Here is a 15889-nt window from a genome sequence, read left to right on the forward strand (position 1 = left end):
CTTTTACGTTTTAAGTGTATATGGTGGGCGTCTGCATAGCCTATGTCCTTCTGCTGCAACTGCCCTTCCCAACGCTGTATTGGGTGTTGTGATTGGTGCTGTAGTTCCTGAGATTACGCGCCTCAAAGGTTTGGGCTCTCTCTTTATTATATTAGCATGGATTTAATGTGATTTTGTGTTGATTCGATTGTACATAGGGCACTCTAGGCCCACAGAAGGAAGGTTGGCAGCCTGGGCGCCTTACACATTTCTGCAACAGACGTACTTTATACTCGGTAAGCCTCTTTCTGGCGTGCACTCTGTCTAATCACAGGTGCCTCACCTGGTGACTATCCCAAGGCGCCACACTGGGTACATTCCAATGTATCGTGGGATGTCCCTACTAGAGCGGGACCAGCCCTGGCTTGTATATGGCTCATCTGAAGTGGCACGGTGAGCAAAAGAACGATGGATTGGAATCCTGCCAGACTAAATGCCAGCGGTTAGACGAACTACAGCATCCCTCCATCACCTTGTGTGTTCGATAGACCGCCCTAGGGGCCACGGGTACCGGCCCGGACAGGAGCCCTGCACTCACTCTACCATTGGGGCAAAGCTACACCCGACTGACATGCCTCAATCAGGGCCAAACCCGTCTTTGGTTGCAGAGCGACTGCCATCGGTTAGACAGCTGCAAGCATCACTTCATGACCTTGTGTGTTCGATGGACCGCCCTAGAGGCCGAGGGTAGCAGCCCGTACAGGAGTTCTGTGCTCACTGGGGCAAAACTCCATCCGACTGACGAGCCTCAATCAGGGCAAAACCCGTCTTTGGTTGCTGAGAGAGTGCCAGCGGTTAGACAACTGCAAGCATCCCTCCATCACCTCGAGTGTTCAATGGACCGCCCTAGGGGGCCACGGGTACCGGCCGGGCAGGAGTCCTGTGCTCACTGTACCATTGGGGCAAAGCTACACCCGACTGACGAACCTCAATCAGGGCAAATCCGTCTTTGGTTGCTTGTGATCCAGGCTCAGAGAGGACTTGGCTTAGCAGTTCGGGCTCCTCTCCGAGCGATTGCCAGTGGTTACACAAACTGCACACATTTCTCCATCATCTGTTGTGAGTCACCATACAATATTAGCAGCAAATCCAGTGAATCCATCCACCTCCAAGTGAAAGGCCAGCGCCCCTTTCACACAATGATAATTTGAGAAGCGCAACAGTACAGCTGTACATATGCCACAACAGGCCACAATCATGTGCCAGATGCCCACATTTATGAAAGGCTGCGGGGTGAATTGTATTAGCTCACTTATACACGCAAGAGTTTTCAAAGACTCTTGAAAAACTGCACAGGCACCTCGAAGCTATGATTTTAAAGGAGGCACAACAATCAAGGGAGGACCGCCATCTTAAAGGCTCCTCTGCCTAAAATGCAGAAAGAAGGTGATTCAAGCCCAAACGATCCCAAGGCAGAGAGAACGGCAGATGCAGGAAGCTAGCTGGAGCGAAAGCTAGGGGTCCTCAGCAGTATGCATGCCAATACACTAAAGCGGCCCCTGGCCACTCACAAATGTATTAGCCATTTGACCACTATTTCACCAGCCTGCACCCAACAAATAATTAATTTTTCCGAGTTGACTACCAGACTTGAGGCATACTCAACGCCCTCAGGATCTCAATCTGCCTGGCCTTTTAAACACAGGAATCAGGCGAAAGAGAGTAGATTGCCTGAGAACAGGAAGACTCGGTCATCCACACCATTGAGGCACTGCAGCAGGTCTTATTGTTAGATCCAGGCCGCAAGATGTTTAACCCATACTTGTTTGGTTATGGTGCCAGCAGATGCCACCATTCACATGTGGATTGGTAGTGCACCACGACCTTTGTGTGGTCATGCAGGAACATAACGGGGTGCTCAGACCATGCCTGCGAGCATGCACTCTTATTTCCCTATGTTGTGGTGCAATACACTATGCACCATTATGTACTCCTACAGACACAGGAGCTGTGTGATCAATATTATACGTACTGCACTACTCTTGTGTGTGCATGATCCCTGTGCCACCCTGCGTGTCGTATTCCCAGTGTTTTATTTCTGAAATTTAAAAAAGTAATAATAAAATAAGTGCAGGGGGCCACAGGATTTCTTAGGATGGCCCAATTGCTGAATGCCATGGTTTGCCAAATGCCATGGCTGCCTATGTGTGATTCCTCTTCATGCCTCTTTCTTCTGCCACCCAGTGAAGTAGTGTGGGCAGTTGCCAGGGGTGCAAAATTCTTAGGGGCATTCTATGGGGAGCAAAATGTTAAAAGAAAAGTAAAAGAAATGTGTTTCACACATCTATTTAGCTTATTCAGATAACAGTTTTTATTAAAACTAACAAATACTGTTTCACACGCAATACAATTCACTTTTGCATATCCCTTTCATGTTTACCTAACATTTTTACGTTCCCTTTGCAAACAGCCACACATTTCACACTATCTCTAGACATTCCAGGCCCCATATAATGTGACCTTTTATTACTCCTACAAGATAACTATCTTTTATTGCCTTGTACTGTATTTAAACACAGAGGGGCAACATATCAGCACCTGTGGGAACAAGATCAGTAAGGGGTGGGGATACCGTTAAAAACAACTGTAAACGTAAGGTTAAGCACAAGCCCCTGTAGCGAATGCCTTAGCCCATTTAGCTACCAAACTATCTGTCTGTGTGTCTGTAACTGTGTGTCTGTGTATCTCTGTGAGTCTCAGTCTGTGTGTGTGTCTCAGTCTCTATGTGTGCGTGTCTGTCTCTGTGTGTGTGTCTCTCTTTATATATACGCCTCTTTCTCTGTGTGTACGTTTCTGTGTCTGTGTGCATGTCTCTGTCTTGTGTGCATATCTCTGTCTGCATGTGTTTTTTGCTGTGTGCGCGTTTCTGTATCTGTGCCTGTGTGTGAGTCTCTGTGCTTGTTTCTGTCTCTCGGTGCACATCTCTGTCTTCGTGTGCGTGTCTCTATCTGCGTGTATTTTTTTGTGTGTGCATCTCTATCTCTGTGTATGCGTCTCTATATGTGCATTTGTCTCTGTAAGTACGTCTCGTCTCTCTGTGTGCATCTTTGTTTCTATGTGTGTCTCTGTCTGTGTGTGTGTCTCTATACGTGTGTCATGCTCTATGTGTGCGTGACTGTCTCTGGTCTCTGTGTGTATGTTTCTATGTGCGTATCTGTCTCTGAGTGCGTTTGTGGGTGTTTGTCTCTATGTGTGTATCGGTGCATGTGTCTCACTGTATGTTTGTCTCTGAGTATATGTCTACTGTTAGCCTCACTAGCAATGTAAACATGGCATGGGAAAGCTATAACCTCTTAGCAGCTATGGAACGTCCAGCTCCAGTGCTGAACGTTCCATTGCGCAGGTGAGGTTCGAACGTCCAACGGCCGACGGCAGCACTCCTGAGGTAGTGGTGCCGTCGGCCGTTGGAATAGGCGCAGCACCTAAGAGGTTACTACCCATACTTACTCCACAGATACATACAAACCTGCCATTCCCTAACACACAAAGAACACAAACCAGCAAACGTATCCAGCTAAATATAAACAATGCCAAATTCTCTAACTCTAACTAATGCGAGACCTGTTGCATTGCAAATGCTTGTTTGGCTTGTTGCAAAGTTTATCCTTGATACAGCAGGACTTATTTGCTTATAGAGGCAATCCAATGATCATGCTATAGTCCTAATCTGTCTATTATGAAATGTTATGATAAAGGCACTAGGACTGATATCATTATTGTGAAAAGCATTAGTCAATAGGCATTTAAGTGTGGCTTGTTATTACTCTTTATTAAAATTAACAGACAGGCATTTTGTTACATAACTCACACAGATTACCATAGTTGGTAACGGTTGTGGTGTTGGTTACCCCATGTGGCAAACCATGGATATAGGTTGGTTCTGTGAGAATCCTTGTTGGGCACATTTAGGAGCGATAGTATTTTGCTTATCCACCTATCATTTTTGTATACCTTTCTAATTTTATCACTGTGTGTCTAATAGTTGACTTGTGGAAAAGCTTACACTCAAACTGTAGGCCTGAGTTGCTTATGGTGACAATCTATATGCCAGATTGGTGCACTGGGAAACGTTATTCCCGATGCCTCAGGTCTGGTCTGCTTATTATGAAATGTTATGACAAAGGCAGTTGGTCAAGTTTATTCATTGTGAAAATCATATCTTAATTCCAGTAAGCCTTTAACACTTGGTTGTTATCATATTGTGTTGAAGGCTATAGACTGGTATTTTGTTACACTTAATCTCACATATTTCCAAAAGAGGCAAGGGTTTTTGAGTTGGTTACGCACTCTGACAAACCCTGAGGGGAGTGGGGGTGCTCACTATGTGATTCTTGTTCGGCCCTCTTGAGTGGGGCTGTATATTGTTTTGAAAACTGTACTCATTTGTATATTTGTATTTTATTGTGGAGAGGATGTAGCCTTGCGACTAGAGCGGTCGCTTTGAAGCTGAGGAACCGGGTTCGAGTCTCGGCAACGACGCTCAACATCCTGTGATTTTGGGCAAATCACCTTTTCTTCGGATGCCTAACAAAAATGAATGTGTCCATCTATAACAAAACTGGTGATCATGTAAAGCGCTCGGGTACCTGATATCTTTGGATCAAGTGTGCGCTATATAAAACTCTTTAAAAACGAATATCTATATATATATATTTGTATGCATGCTGATTGACAGTCTATGTGCGCTTGAATAGGTCATTGTTGGGGAAAGTGCAAATCAAATGGTAAAGGGTCAACGGTTCATTGGAAAAAGTCCTGCCAGATTTCATAGGTTTGATGAGTTTATTATGACATGCTATGACAAAGCCAGTAGGCTTGACCTACTTATTGTAAAAACCATATGTTAAAGACATAGGCTTTAAGGATGAATTGCTATTACACCTTTCCAAAGCATGTAGGCAGGTATTTTGTTACATGGATCTCGCAGATTACCGTGGTAGGCATGGGATTTGGTGTTGCTGACCCATCCAAGCAAACCATCGGGATAGTCACTGCAGGGAAGAAGCCCCCTTGACAGTCTACCTAGACTGCTTGCCAGCTCCTCTCCTATTGCAGAGTTTTTGTGGACTGCCAAATCCCTTCCCCATGCATCTTGGCTATCCTTCGCCTACCTATTCATCTCGCGGATAAAACACACATGAGTGCTTACCTGTACGTACTTGGTGATTGTAACCACCTTATGCGCAGTAACTCACAGACTTCACTCTTTCCAATTCACGTAGAGTCCCCAGTCCCCCACGCTGTCCCTTAGCCCTGATGAGACCCTTGTTACCTGAGGATGGTTTGAAACGTCTAATACACCATAACATGTGTGGTTAGACATCTATGTACCTGGCCTAATAGGACTTTCCTCTGTAATTGTTTGCATACCAACGTACCTCCGATGTTTCACCACTTGTGTCACTTTAAGTTTGGTTGTGGTTGTTGCTCGCATGGGGTCACTTTGCACATATCATGTTTTAAACATTGACTATGTAATGCGAATTGTGCAACTTTGATGTGAATACATTTGCATGGCTAGACTGTAAACCTACTATCAGAATTGTCATCATACTGTACTGTAATGGTTGCAGTAATTCTTGGTGAATTCAAGAATTTTGTACATAGTGAGCAGCAGTAATTTGCACTGTGTGTGTAGAAGAATTTTGAATAGAATGAGTTCTGAGTGAACCACTGTTGTTGTTGTGCAGATTAGCCTAGTAAGCAGGGGTTTTCATGTTGGTCACCCACTCTGACAAACCCCAGGAGTAGATTTGCACTGCAATGTTTCTTGTTAGGCCGTATTAAGAGCAGATGTATATTGTTTTGCCAACTGTAATTTTCTACATATTTGCAAGTTTTACAATGTATGCCTTAGTGCTGTCAGTTTATTCACCCTTCAGGAGACCTGTGTTTTGTATATAGTGTCAAGCCAATGGCAAAGGCATTAGGCCTTTTAGGTTCACTAGGAAAAATGATACCGGACTCCTTAGGTGTGATCTGTTTATAATGTAAAAGTATGATAAAGCCAGTAGGTCTTTCTTTACTCATTGTGAAAAGCATGTGTTAAAGGCAATAGGCTTTCTACGTATTTTGTTACATGGAATCTCACTGATTACCACAGTAGGATAGTGGCTTAGTGCTGGTTACTTCCTCTGACAAATCATGTGGTTAGAAGGGTTGCGCTGTCAGAATCCTTGTAAAGCCAATTTAAAAGAGAGAGTATTTTGCTTGGACAACTGTAATTTTGTATACTATGTAAAGTTATGATTGAATGGTGTCTTGTGAGAACGCTTAAGCTCAGTGTAAGAGGTCTAGGTTGGGTATCGTGACAAGCCAATGAAAATAGTTAGAGGTGCTCAGTTTCCTAGGAATTTTTTTTCCAAATCCATAGGTCGAATATGTTCATTATGAAAAGTTATGACAAATTCATTAAGGGGGACCCCCAGCATTATGTGATTTTGCGAGTCATGAAATTACCACAAAATCACCCAAGGAGGACGATGGCCGCAATATTTCCCATAAAAAATGGTCTCCCAGCAGATAGCAAAAAACATGGGGAGTTCTTATTTGCTGCACGCACACTTGTATTCCTGCGGTCCAGTCTATTGCTAATATTCCTTCCTAGTAAGGGGTGGAGAGCTTGGATGAATGTGTCCCCATGGTGCTGTCACCGCGTCAGCTCTGGTGAAAGGTGGGCAAGCCACTGAAAGATCAAGCAGGATGTGAGCTAGATGCCTTGCTCTGGCTCTTCTTAAGGGCCTCTTGCAACCTCAAGCCCAAAATAAGCCAAGCTTTTATGGATGCAATGTGCCTAGTGGTTACAGCTGCCTACTGTGTGTCAAATCCAGGCCTTAGATCAGCATCCTGTGAATCGCAGCAAATCTTTCTGTGCCAAAGAAAAATGTGTGACACAGTCTGTGTCTGTTGTGAATCACTCTTCCTCCAATGAGTAAGGACAAAGCATTACCCTTTGATGTCACAAAGAGATAGCCATCTAGTGGCCGAATTTCACTCGGTGATACTGGAAAATCTGGAATCAATACTAGCTTCTATTCTTCACCAAATTATGTGATTCTGGGATGGATGGTACTTTATTTCAAACAGCCTGCTTTTTGTTCCTTATTGCACCTTCAAACACCTGAGTTCAAGATGTGTGTTGTACAAAAACCTCTATTATGGTTGATGTATTAGCCTATACTTTTGCTATATCTATATTAGATTCTAGCCCACAAACAGAGAGCACATAATGATGACTTGCCTCTTAGGTCACTGATAGCATTGTCACCAGGCTGGGGCAGAAAAGTTTCTTAGTGAATGTTTAAAAATTCTCACTTTTGAGACATGTCAATGCAGTGATATACTCTGATGTGCTAACATGAAACGCATAGATGTCTTATAGAAATACTCCTTTTTACAATTTTGAAGACACTTTATCATATTCTAACATGATGTTTGTTGCATGATTTACATGCAAAATATTTTAACGGCTGTGTACGCACACCGGCCCTTAGAACTAGAACTAATCCTTTGCTTTGGCGTGGCTTTCTCTATTAATTTGTTGGCTCGCTCATTTCTAATATGTTCAATACATCTGAAAGACAGGCCCCTGGTGCTATATCTAGGTTTGTTATTGCAAGCATATGCCCACTGTGTTGAGAATTCAGAACACAAAACAATGAACTCGGCTCCGTACTACCATACACTCCTACTACTCATGGAGTAACGAACAGTCAACTCTTTTATCTGTCCAAATGGAATTTTTATTAGACCATTCCTGTTTCTTTAAAAGTTCATTCAAACAATTTTTTTTACTGAAAAAGAAACATAGACTTATCAAATTCACACATGAACTTACATGTATGTACAATTCACAATAACATACACTTAAAGATAAAAATGGACTTAGAAACTGTGAAAAAATTATTAGCAACAGCTTGCAACATGACAAAATCAGCAAATGAATTCATACATTAATCTTATGCAAAACATATTTTTAGAAAAATTTACATCATACACAAAATGTTGTAATAAACATGAACATATCCAACGTTATGAACCACATATGTATTTCCAGCACCAGCGTCAAAAGAGTATCTGAATAGTGTATCAATCCTTTATCCAATAGCTTCCTTCAACACTCGCCGTATTCAGAATTAACTAAATGCCTCCCAAAATCCCAACGCGTTTCAAGACCCGGGCGACCAGTACTGGGACTATCATCAGGGCTTCATATAAATGGACCGGATATTCTGTTTTCTCGAGTTGGAGTTGGAGCAGTTGCTCCAGCTCGTTTGCTCCAAGAGTTTTTGGCTTTTCTGCCAATCGACTAGTTTATGTTACTGCCTACGAGGCTCCCTTAACTTTGCCAGTATAAATTTCTTTACTGCAGAGTATGGGCAGGACTGAGTTCCTTGAAGACTCTTTGTTTTTACTGCATCTTCACCAATTCAAAACTCTGGATGCAATGGACTATCCTTTTGCTCAAATGTAGGCATGCTTTCCCTCACAGGTATTATTTTTCACCCAAAAACAAGAAGGAATACTCAACTTGTGCACCATGCTGGTTGTGACTCAACTCGGCATCTCAAACCCTGTGTTGAGAAGGCACTCTGTTTTCCTTTTTGCAATTGTATTCTTTTAATTTATCTTGCATATGTTGTTGAGTTTCTTGATGTTTATTCTTAAGACACACCTATTGGCATTGACATTGCTTGTTGTATTAATTTAACTAGACAATCATAATGCTGCATTGTACTTCTGCAAATGTTATGAAATTCACAGGCAGCTGCAGTTTCTAAGGAGCAGCTCTGGAATTATTTTAGTTATGTCTAGTTATTCACATTTCAAAGCCTTTCTACACAAGAAAATATACATGGTGAGCACTTACAGAAACTTAAATACATTGCAATAATGCAATTGCACTTTAAAATGTTTTTTCACACCACGAGGGAAATAATTTCCACTGTGTGGTGAGAAACTGCATGTAAATGTTTGTGAATACCCACAAACTTGTGAGGTTTTGGGTGTTGACTTACTTTGGCAGATGGAACTACCCAGAAATGCCAATTTGCATTCCTTGTGAGGAGATTTAATCCCAAGTAATATGCTAATAATATCTGGTTACGACTGCAAATCAATAACTTGTGAATATACAGTGTTAATTTATACATGTAAGTCATGCTCTTAACAAAACTATGCTCAATTGAAAAGGAAGATTTACTAAATCATAGTTAGGAAAAAAGAGCAGAGCAGCATCATATCTGTTAAGTTATGGTGCTACAGCTGTCTTGCACAGCACTGTCAAACTTCCAGTGCCACCCACAAACACACCCTCCAGTACAAAATACTATGCTTAGACATACATTAAAACGTTTCACTCTTTGCATGTGCGCTATAAAGTGCAGCACACATTCAAGTTGTTAATGCTTAAGACAAATAAAAACATTACTTCATGTTAGGGCCTGCCTCAAGAAGGGGTTATTTTTTGCATAACACTCTGTCTACCTTTTGGTAATAGATAGTGCTTTGCATAAAAAAAACATTGGTGGTAGCGTGGTAATGCCCATTCACTACCCATGGGATGCCCCTTAATGCAAAGGCTCTCAAATCTCTATTTACATTACCGTTGGGGTTAGTTTCAGCACAAAACATGGTTAGCACAACAAATAAAATATTCTATCAACAATTTGCACCAGTTTGCCATGCTTTTTGTGACTCTGCACAGATGCGAAGTGTTGATAAATCTGCCTCAAGTGTGCAAATGGTTCTGGCAATAGCGCATTGCTCAAATTTGATACCAGCAAAACACTTAGCAGAAAACATTTGGCAAACAGGTAAAGACCACATCAACACGGGATCCCAGCTGTATGTCAAAGCTAAGTTAATCCTTATAAACGGACCCATGCAGCCGCCCACTTCGGTTTTGTCACTGCAGGTATGAGTCCCAAAGTAAATAATGAAGGAACAAAAACATGTTCTCCTGCTGTGCCCCATCATCCAGAATGACCCGTCTCTTTGTCAGGGATCGGCCTACACAGGCCTATCCTAGGGAAAGAACTCAAGCATTATATTCCTCCTGATACCTCACCAGCTATTTTAGTTCATCCCTGTATCCTCACCCGGTGTAAGTGGATATACTGGATTGGCGCAACCCCACTTTTGAAGGGAGCTCTTTGATATTAGTAAGCAACTACTGTGAATGTTATGGGAATCCTGGGAAAATAGTTAAAATTGCCTAAAGTTGATACCCCAAAGCTATTTAATAGAAGGTGCCCTTGGCAAGTTAAAACAGAAACTGATGCAGATGGAAGCATGAATTGTAATCCTTCATCTATTTGGTCTACATGTTTCAGTCGGTTTCCAAACTTTCAACTTTCATCAGGACAAACAACATCGCACTCTTTCACCTTGTGTCCTAAGATTAATGTTTTTGAATATGCCTAAACATCACTTCTGCCATGCACACATACGCACTTTACCTAGACAGTTATTCCCAGAAAAATGGGACATTGGATGCTGAGGTGTTAACCGGAGTTTTTATATATTGTAATGGGCACAAATAACCCTAAAGGAAGTTACGAGTCCGTTGGACCCAGGTGTCATTTACTACATGGGATCTAGCCATCGAATGCACCTGATCCCCAGTGCCCACAAATCCTGCATGTGATGGCCAACGGGGATTAGGTGCATTAAGACCAAATCATGTCTCTACTGTTCTTGCTTCTCCATGATGGCTCTTCTTTCCTTCTCATTTAATTTTTATGTATCATCTTTAAATGTACAAATTCATACTCCTTTAAATAAGCATTCGCTTTGCTTCCCTATATATATTGGCTGCTGCTTGACCCTATTGGCTCAATGCTGGTTCTGTTCCTTTACCCCGTACACTCAACCCCAAACGTTGGAATGCTTTTCCTCTTCAGGCAACTCTGCTCAGAGTGTTTTTTTCTTTCACTATCATCCTAAATGGCCCTTTTATCTGCCTGTAAGTTTCTTCTTTTAATTTTATCAGTTTGATTTCATGCTTTCTTCTTGATGTGGTTTATTAAGCATGTTTGCATCCTCTTGCACCAAGTTGGAAAATATGTAATATAAACTCAATCAGTGCAAATGAAAAATAAATACATAATAGCAGTCTAGATGCCATTTGCTGCAAGCACACATTTTAAATCTTGGATTTCGCAGTGTTAGCTTCCGCTGACGTCATGGTTGTTTCCGTGCAACTCAGAAAAATATTTTTATGTGCGTCTTTCCTTGTTTGCCCCTTGGTTGTAAATACCTTTCACAATGCATCTGGAGCTGCATGGATAGAAATCTCTGTAGAGCTACCCATTCTAAGCACATTAAGAGACATAAGGAGCACCAACAAGTGAAAAGACATGTAGTATAGTCTAGACAGTTTTGCCAGGTCTAGAACCTTGTCAGGCACCACACACCAGAACAGTGAATTCAACATAAGAGGACAGTAAGATTGTTTTTTGTTGTTGTTTTTTTTCTTTCTTTTTTTTGTCCTCCTTTGCCATTACCCCCGTGTAGGAACCGCCAACCACCACCGTGTGTCTGTATATCCGAGCCCAAAGATCTAGGTTAAAGCTTAGACTGGGACACAAATGTCATTATTGGCAAAAGAGGGAACCAACAGAAACAGGGCAACCTGCTAAACTCCATCAAGGTATATTGCAACCTGTTGAACCTCAATATTGCCGAGGGGCGACCTTGTCTTAGGTCCATGGAGCAGAAAGAAGGCATAATCATAGGACCCTGTGGAAAAAAAAAAGAAGAAAAAAAACCCGGAAATCCTATCTCCATTGTACCAAAAGGTCCCAAAAAACTAGCTTTTTTCTACTACAAGATCTAGCCAAGTCCACCCTGGAGACTTCATATAGGGACGTCAGCCATCCCGAGTATGTTGGGGGTGTAGTATCAACCCAGGACCTGCAAATTTGTCTCCTTGCCAAGAGAATTGTTTAAAAAAGGAAAGATCTTGCATGCCCGGAGACGTTTTCGTCGATGTCAAAGATAATTAAGGGAAGAGTAATACTCGGTGTGGTATTGAGTATGGAGTTTAGGGCATCCTTCACATCCTTCCAGAAACGGCAAATTGCTGGGCAATCTTTGAACATATGCACATTTGATGCCCCCGGGAGGTCACATTTATAATTTTTTTCCCCAGCTGGAACTTTGATAGCTTTAGGGGAGAAAGGTATGCTCGATGTAGCATGAAGAGATGGTTGCGCTTCAGCCATGCTGGTTTCACGATTTTGTAAAGGAGGTTAAAGGAGTCCATCCACAGCTGCTCTTATTAGAAGCCCATCTCACCTCCCCACAGCTCCTCTGCAAGTTTGAAATTCCCATCTATCTCTTCCAGAATCGCCCAGTACCAACAACAGACCGCCTTACCTTCCCCTGGCCTGGCCACCAGTTGAATTTCCAGATTTCTAGTTTTTCCCAACGGGACCCCCTTCCTATTCAGTGCCTGAGCCCAGCTATTCAGCTGCGTATGCTTGAATCTCGAAAGACCCGGCCCAACTCTTTCCCGCAACTCTTCCCATGACACGATTGAGCCAGCAGCCAGCAAGTCTCCCCGATTCAGAATTTCGGTGTCCCTTACAGGGCTCGCCAGTCTGTCTTTAAGAGGACATGCTATATAGACTAAAGGTCATTGATCATTGACGGGTTTAATAATATTTTGCATGCAAAGCTTGCAAGGTGGATTTTGGTTCTCGCTGTGTCTTCTTCAGTAAAGTGGATGAGAAAAGGGTTACAATGCTATGCATCGGCGTATCTGCAGAGTCTGTACGTTTGACAAGGTTTCCTATGCTCATGACTACAGCTTGATATAGGAATCTTTTGTAGGCACACAGAAACCATCTCATTCAAGACTGGGAGCACTGACCTGACAACGAAAGGGCTGGTGGAAATTACTACTGTGTGGAACTGCCTCTACGGTATTGCCAGGAGGAAAAGGACAAATGTAAAGATTGTAATAGGCAAAGGAATAGAGCCAACCTGCAATCTGAAAAGGCAGGAACTAGAGTTCGGGTAAAGAAAAAGACTCAGGGGCCGGATTTGGATCTTGGTGGACGGGTTACTCAACGGTGACAGATATCTCGTCCACCGAAATATGAATCCCATTATATCCTACAGGATTTATATTTTGGCAGATGAGATATCCATCAACGTTGTGACTGAATAGCCTGTTCACAGAGATCTAAATCAAGCTATACATTTGCGTTCCACTTACTAAATCAGGCAGTGAAATTGACTAACTGGATACATCGTTTTGCTTTTGATTGCTGTTGCTTCATATGAATGCACTCCTCTTTTTGTCATGAGATATTCTAATGCTCCTTATAAACGTTTCTCACATGTTCTAAACATTCAGGTTGCAGGGAGAAAACATGGTGGAAGGTGCAGAGGCTCTCCCACAGCAGACCCAATCTTCTGAGCAAGCCGTTCCTGATCCTGGTGGTAAGTTTACAACCCCGAGTTTCCCCTTATGCCTAATTTCCCTAAATTCTTGAACACATATCATGAGTGTCTATAGATGTGTTTTCCTTGGAAACACATTTCATTGTATTTTTATCACAGAACAAATAAGTCAAAGAAATATGAAAATAAAGATATACAGTAACATCTTATAAGATCATCAGCCACCAATTAGGGTGAAAAGGCATATTTTCCAGACTCTTAAATAGCCCATTTCTTACCTAGTTGCCCACACAGCCGAACACACACTGCTTTAATATGAGATCAGGGATGAGGGGGTTGGTATCATTGTTCCTTTCAAGGAGTCCATGTGTCATCTCCCGCTAGTCCCAGCGCAGCCACGCATCGGTGTGCTCAATCTACATTCTGATTTCTTCTGCTACTCACCATTTCCTGACATCTTTGTACCACATTTGTTTTGGGGGTGGGGGGCAGGGGTTGTATCCAGTGTATCATTATTCGACGTTTAGCAAGTACTAGTAAGAAGGATGCAAACTTAAATTAAAGTTTGCCTTTTTACTTCTGGTGTGTGACCCCAAAATGCAGTGCTCCAAAGATCATTCAACCCGCAACCCCTGGGAACTCGGACTTAGCCTCCATCACTTCCTTCCCAAATTTTCTGATCACCGAGCACATGGACCTCCTTAGTAACAGGAAATGAAGTTAGATGTGCACATTGTGATTGACGTGTGCAACTCTGGTAAGAGCGTTTGTGTCCTCTGGCAGGATGAGATGATACATCCTAAGCATCCACTCCCTAAAACAGATCTCCATGGACCGAGAAGCAAGAAGGGGCCCTGAAGATCTCCAGAGTTGATGTACCAGACTGGTGCAAAAAAAACCTACTCAGGGGCCTAAGAAGAGACTGTATAGTGAGGGTCTGTAGACATGGTCGTTGGGGAATGCTTGAGATATAATAGACCTGACATCTGTTGAGAATAATTTGTAGTGTGCTGGAGTGTGGTGGGGTAGTGTATGAGGGTGGGAAGGATCGCTTGCTGTGCGCATGGACGCACAACAATATCTTTTGTCACACTTTTCTCTTATATCTATGTGTAGGTCCAGCTAAATACTTGTTGTAACATGAGCAGCCTCTTCCATACACACTCAGCACTGAAACACTTCCCACATTGGCCACACTGCATTCACACACAATCTATGCATCCATACATTAGCATCTCATGCTTAAGAATACTAACTCTTACTCATATTTGCTTCGCTTCGTATATAGGGAGAGCGTAAAAACACGATGTCCCGATTCACAGAAGGAATTTTATAGCACACAAGTAGTACTACAGTAGAAAAACTGATTTATTTATAACAAAATGCAGTTCACTGCAGGATACTTCTGCTTCACCTATCTTTTCTGTGCAGGGATGTGTATCATGGTGGCAGAGATTTCTGTACATATGGGTATACAAATTAGTACAGTGTTTTAAAATGAAAATACAGAAGTACAGTTACATAGGCTTTAGAGTTCCTGTTTGCTCCTGTGAAGTGCTGGTACTCTCCCATTAAATGTATTGCAGCAGTGCTGAGAAGTGCAGGTGCCTTACCTTTCAAATTAAAGAACTGCAGATAGCTGTACATTTAAAGCACTGAGGGGCATATTATCAAGGCCAGGCGATACATTATCGCCGCTTTTATCGGCAGGAAACTGCCGATAAAGCGGCGATAATGGCCTTCATAATATGCTCTAAGAATTCCAATCGAAGCCCATGTTAGATGTGTTCACATTTAACATGGGCTTCAATTGTAATTCATAGAGCATATTATCAAGGCCATTATCGCCGCTTTATCGGCAGTTTCCTGCCGATAAAAGCGGCGATAATGTATCGCCTGGCCTTGATAATATGCCCCTGAATTAATAGTAAATGTGGGAAGGCTATTTTAAAGAGGAGTCAGGGAGGTGCATACTAATGCAAAATACACACCTCCCAAAGAGTAACACATTTGCATTTCCAAAAGTAAATTTCCAAAATTACTACATGCCTAAAGGTGTCAAAGCAGGTGTAAATGAACTTAAGCCAAATTTTGGAGTATGTCGATCACCTTGCATGGCTAACCAATGGTACTCCAACACACTGCCACAGAAATCAAAGGCAGGGGATTAAAATAACCCCCATAGCAACTAAGGTTGAATTCAATAAATTAGTTTAACCTTTAAAATTCGGATGACAAAATATAAAATTGTAATTATTCTTTCTTTAATAATAGAATTAATTTTAAAAAAATGAATTTTAGGTTTAAAAAAAGAATTCAATTATTATTCAATAACTGAAAGATATCAGTGTCAACCAAGTATACAAAACATTAAATTAATATATGTTATTTATTTCTATTTTTCTATTTTAATCATTTATAGAGCGTACCAGCTGCC

General features: G+C 42.0%; 1 protein-coding gene across 1 annotated transcript in view; it reads left to right on the forward strand.

Annotated features, from left to right (window-relative positions):
* C4_1H8orf34 (chromosome 4_1 C8orf34 homolog) overlaps positions 1 to 15889 on the forward strand; it is a 984673-nt gene that overhangs the window by 685291 nt on the left and 283493 nt on the right. Inside the window, exon 9 of the mRNA XM_086965849.1 lies at positions 13406 to 13491. Coding sequence (XP_086821975.1) covers positions 13406 to 13491 — 86 coding nt within the window. The remainder of the gene's footprint in view (positions 1 to 13405; positions 13492 to 15889) is intronic.

This window comes from Lissotriton vulgaris, chromosome 4_1 (genome assembly GCF_964263255.1).
Source record: "Lissotriton vulgaris chromosome 4_1, aLisVul1.2, whole genome shotgun sequence".
Lineage (NCBI taxonomy): Eukaryota > Metazoa > Chordata > Amphibia > Caudata > Salamandridae > Lissotriton > Lissotriton vulgaris.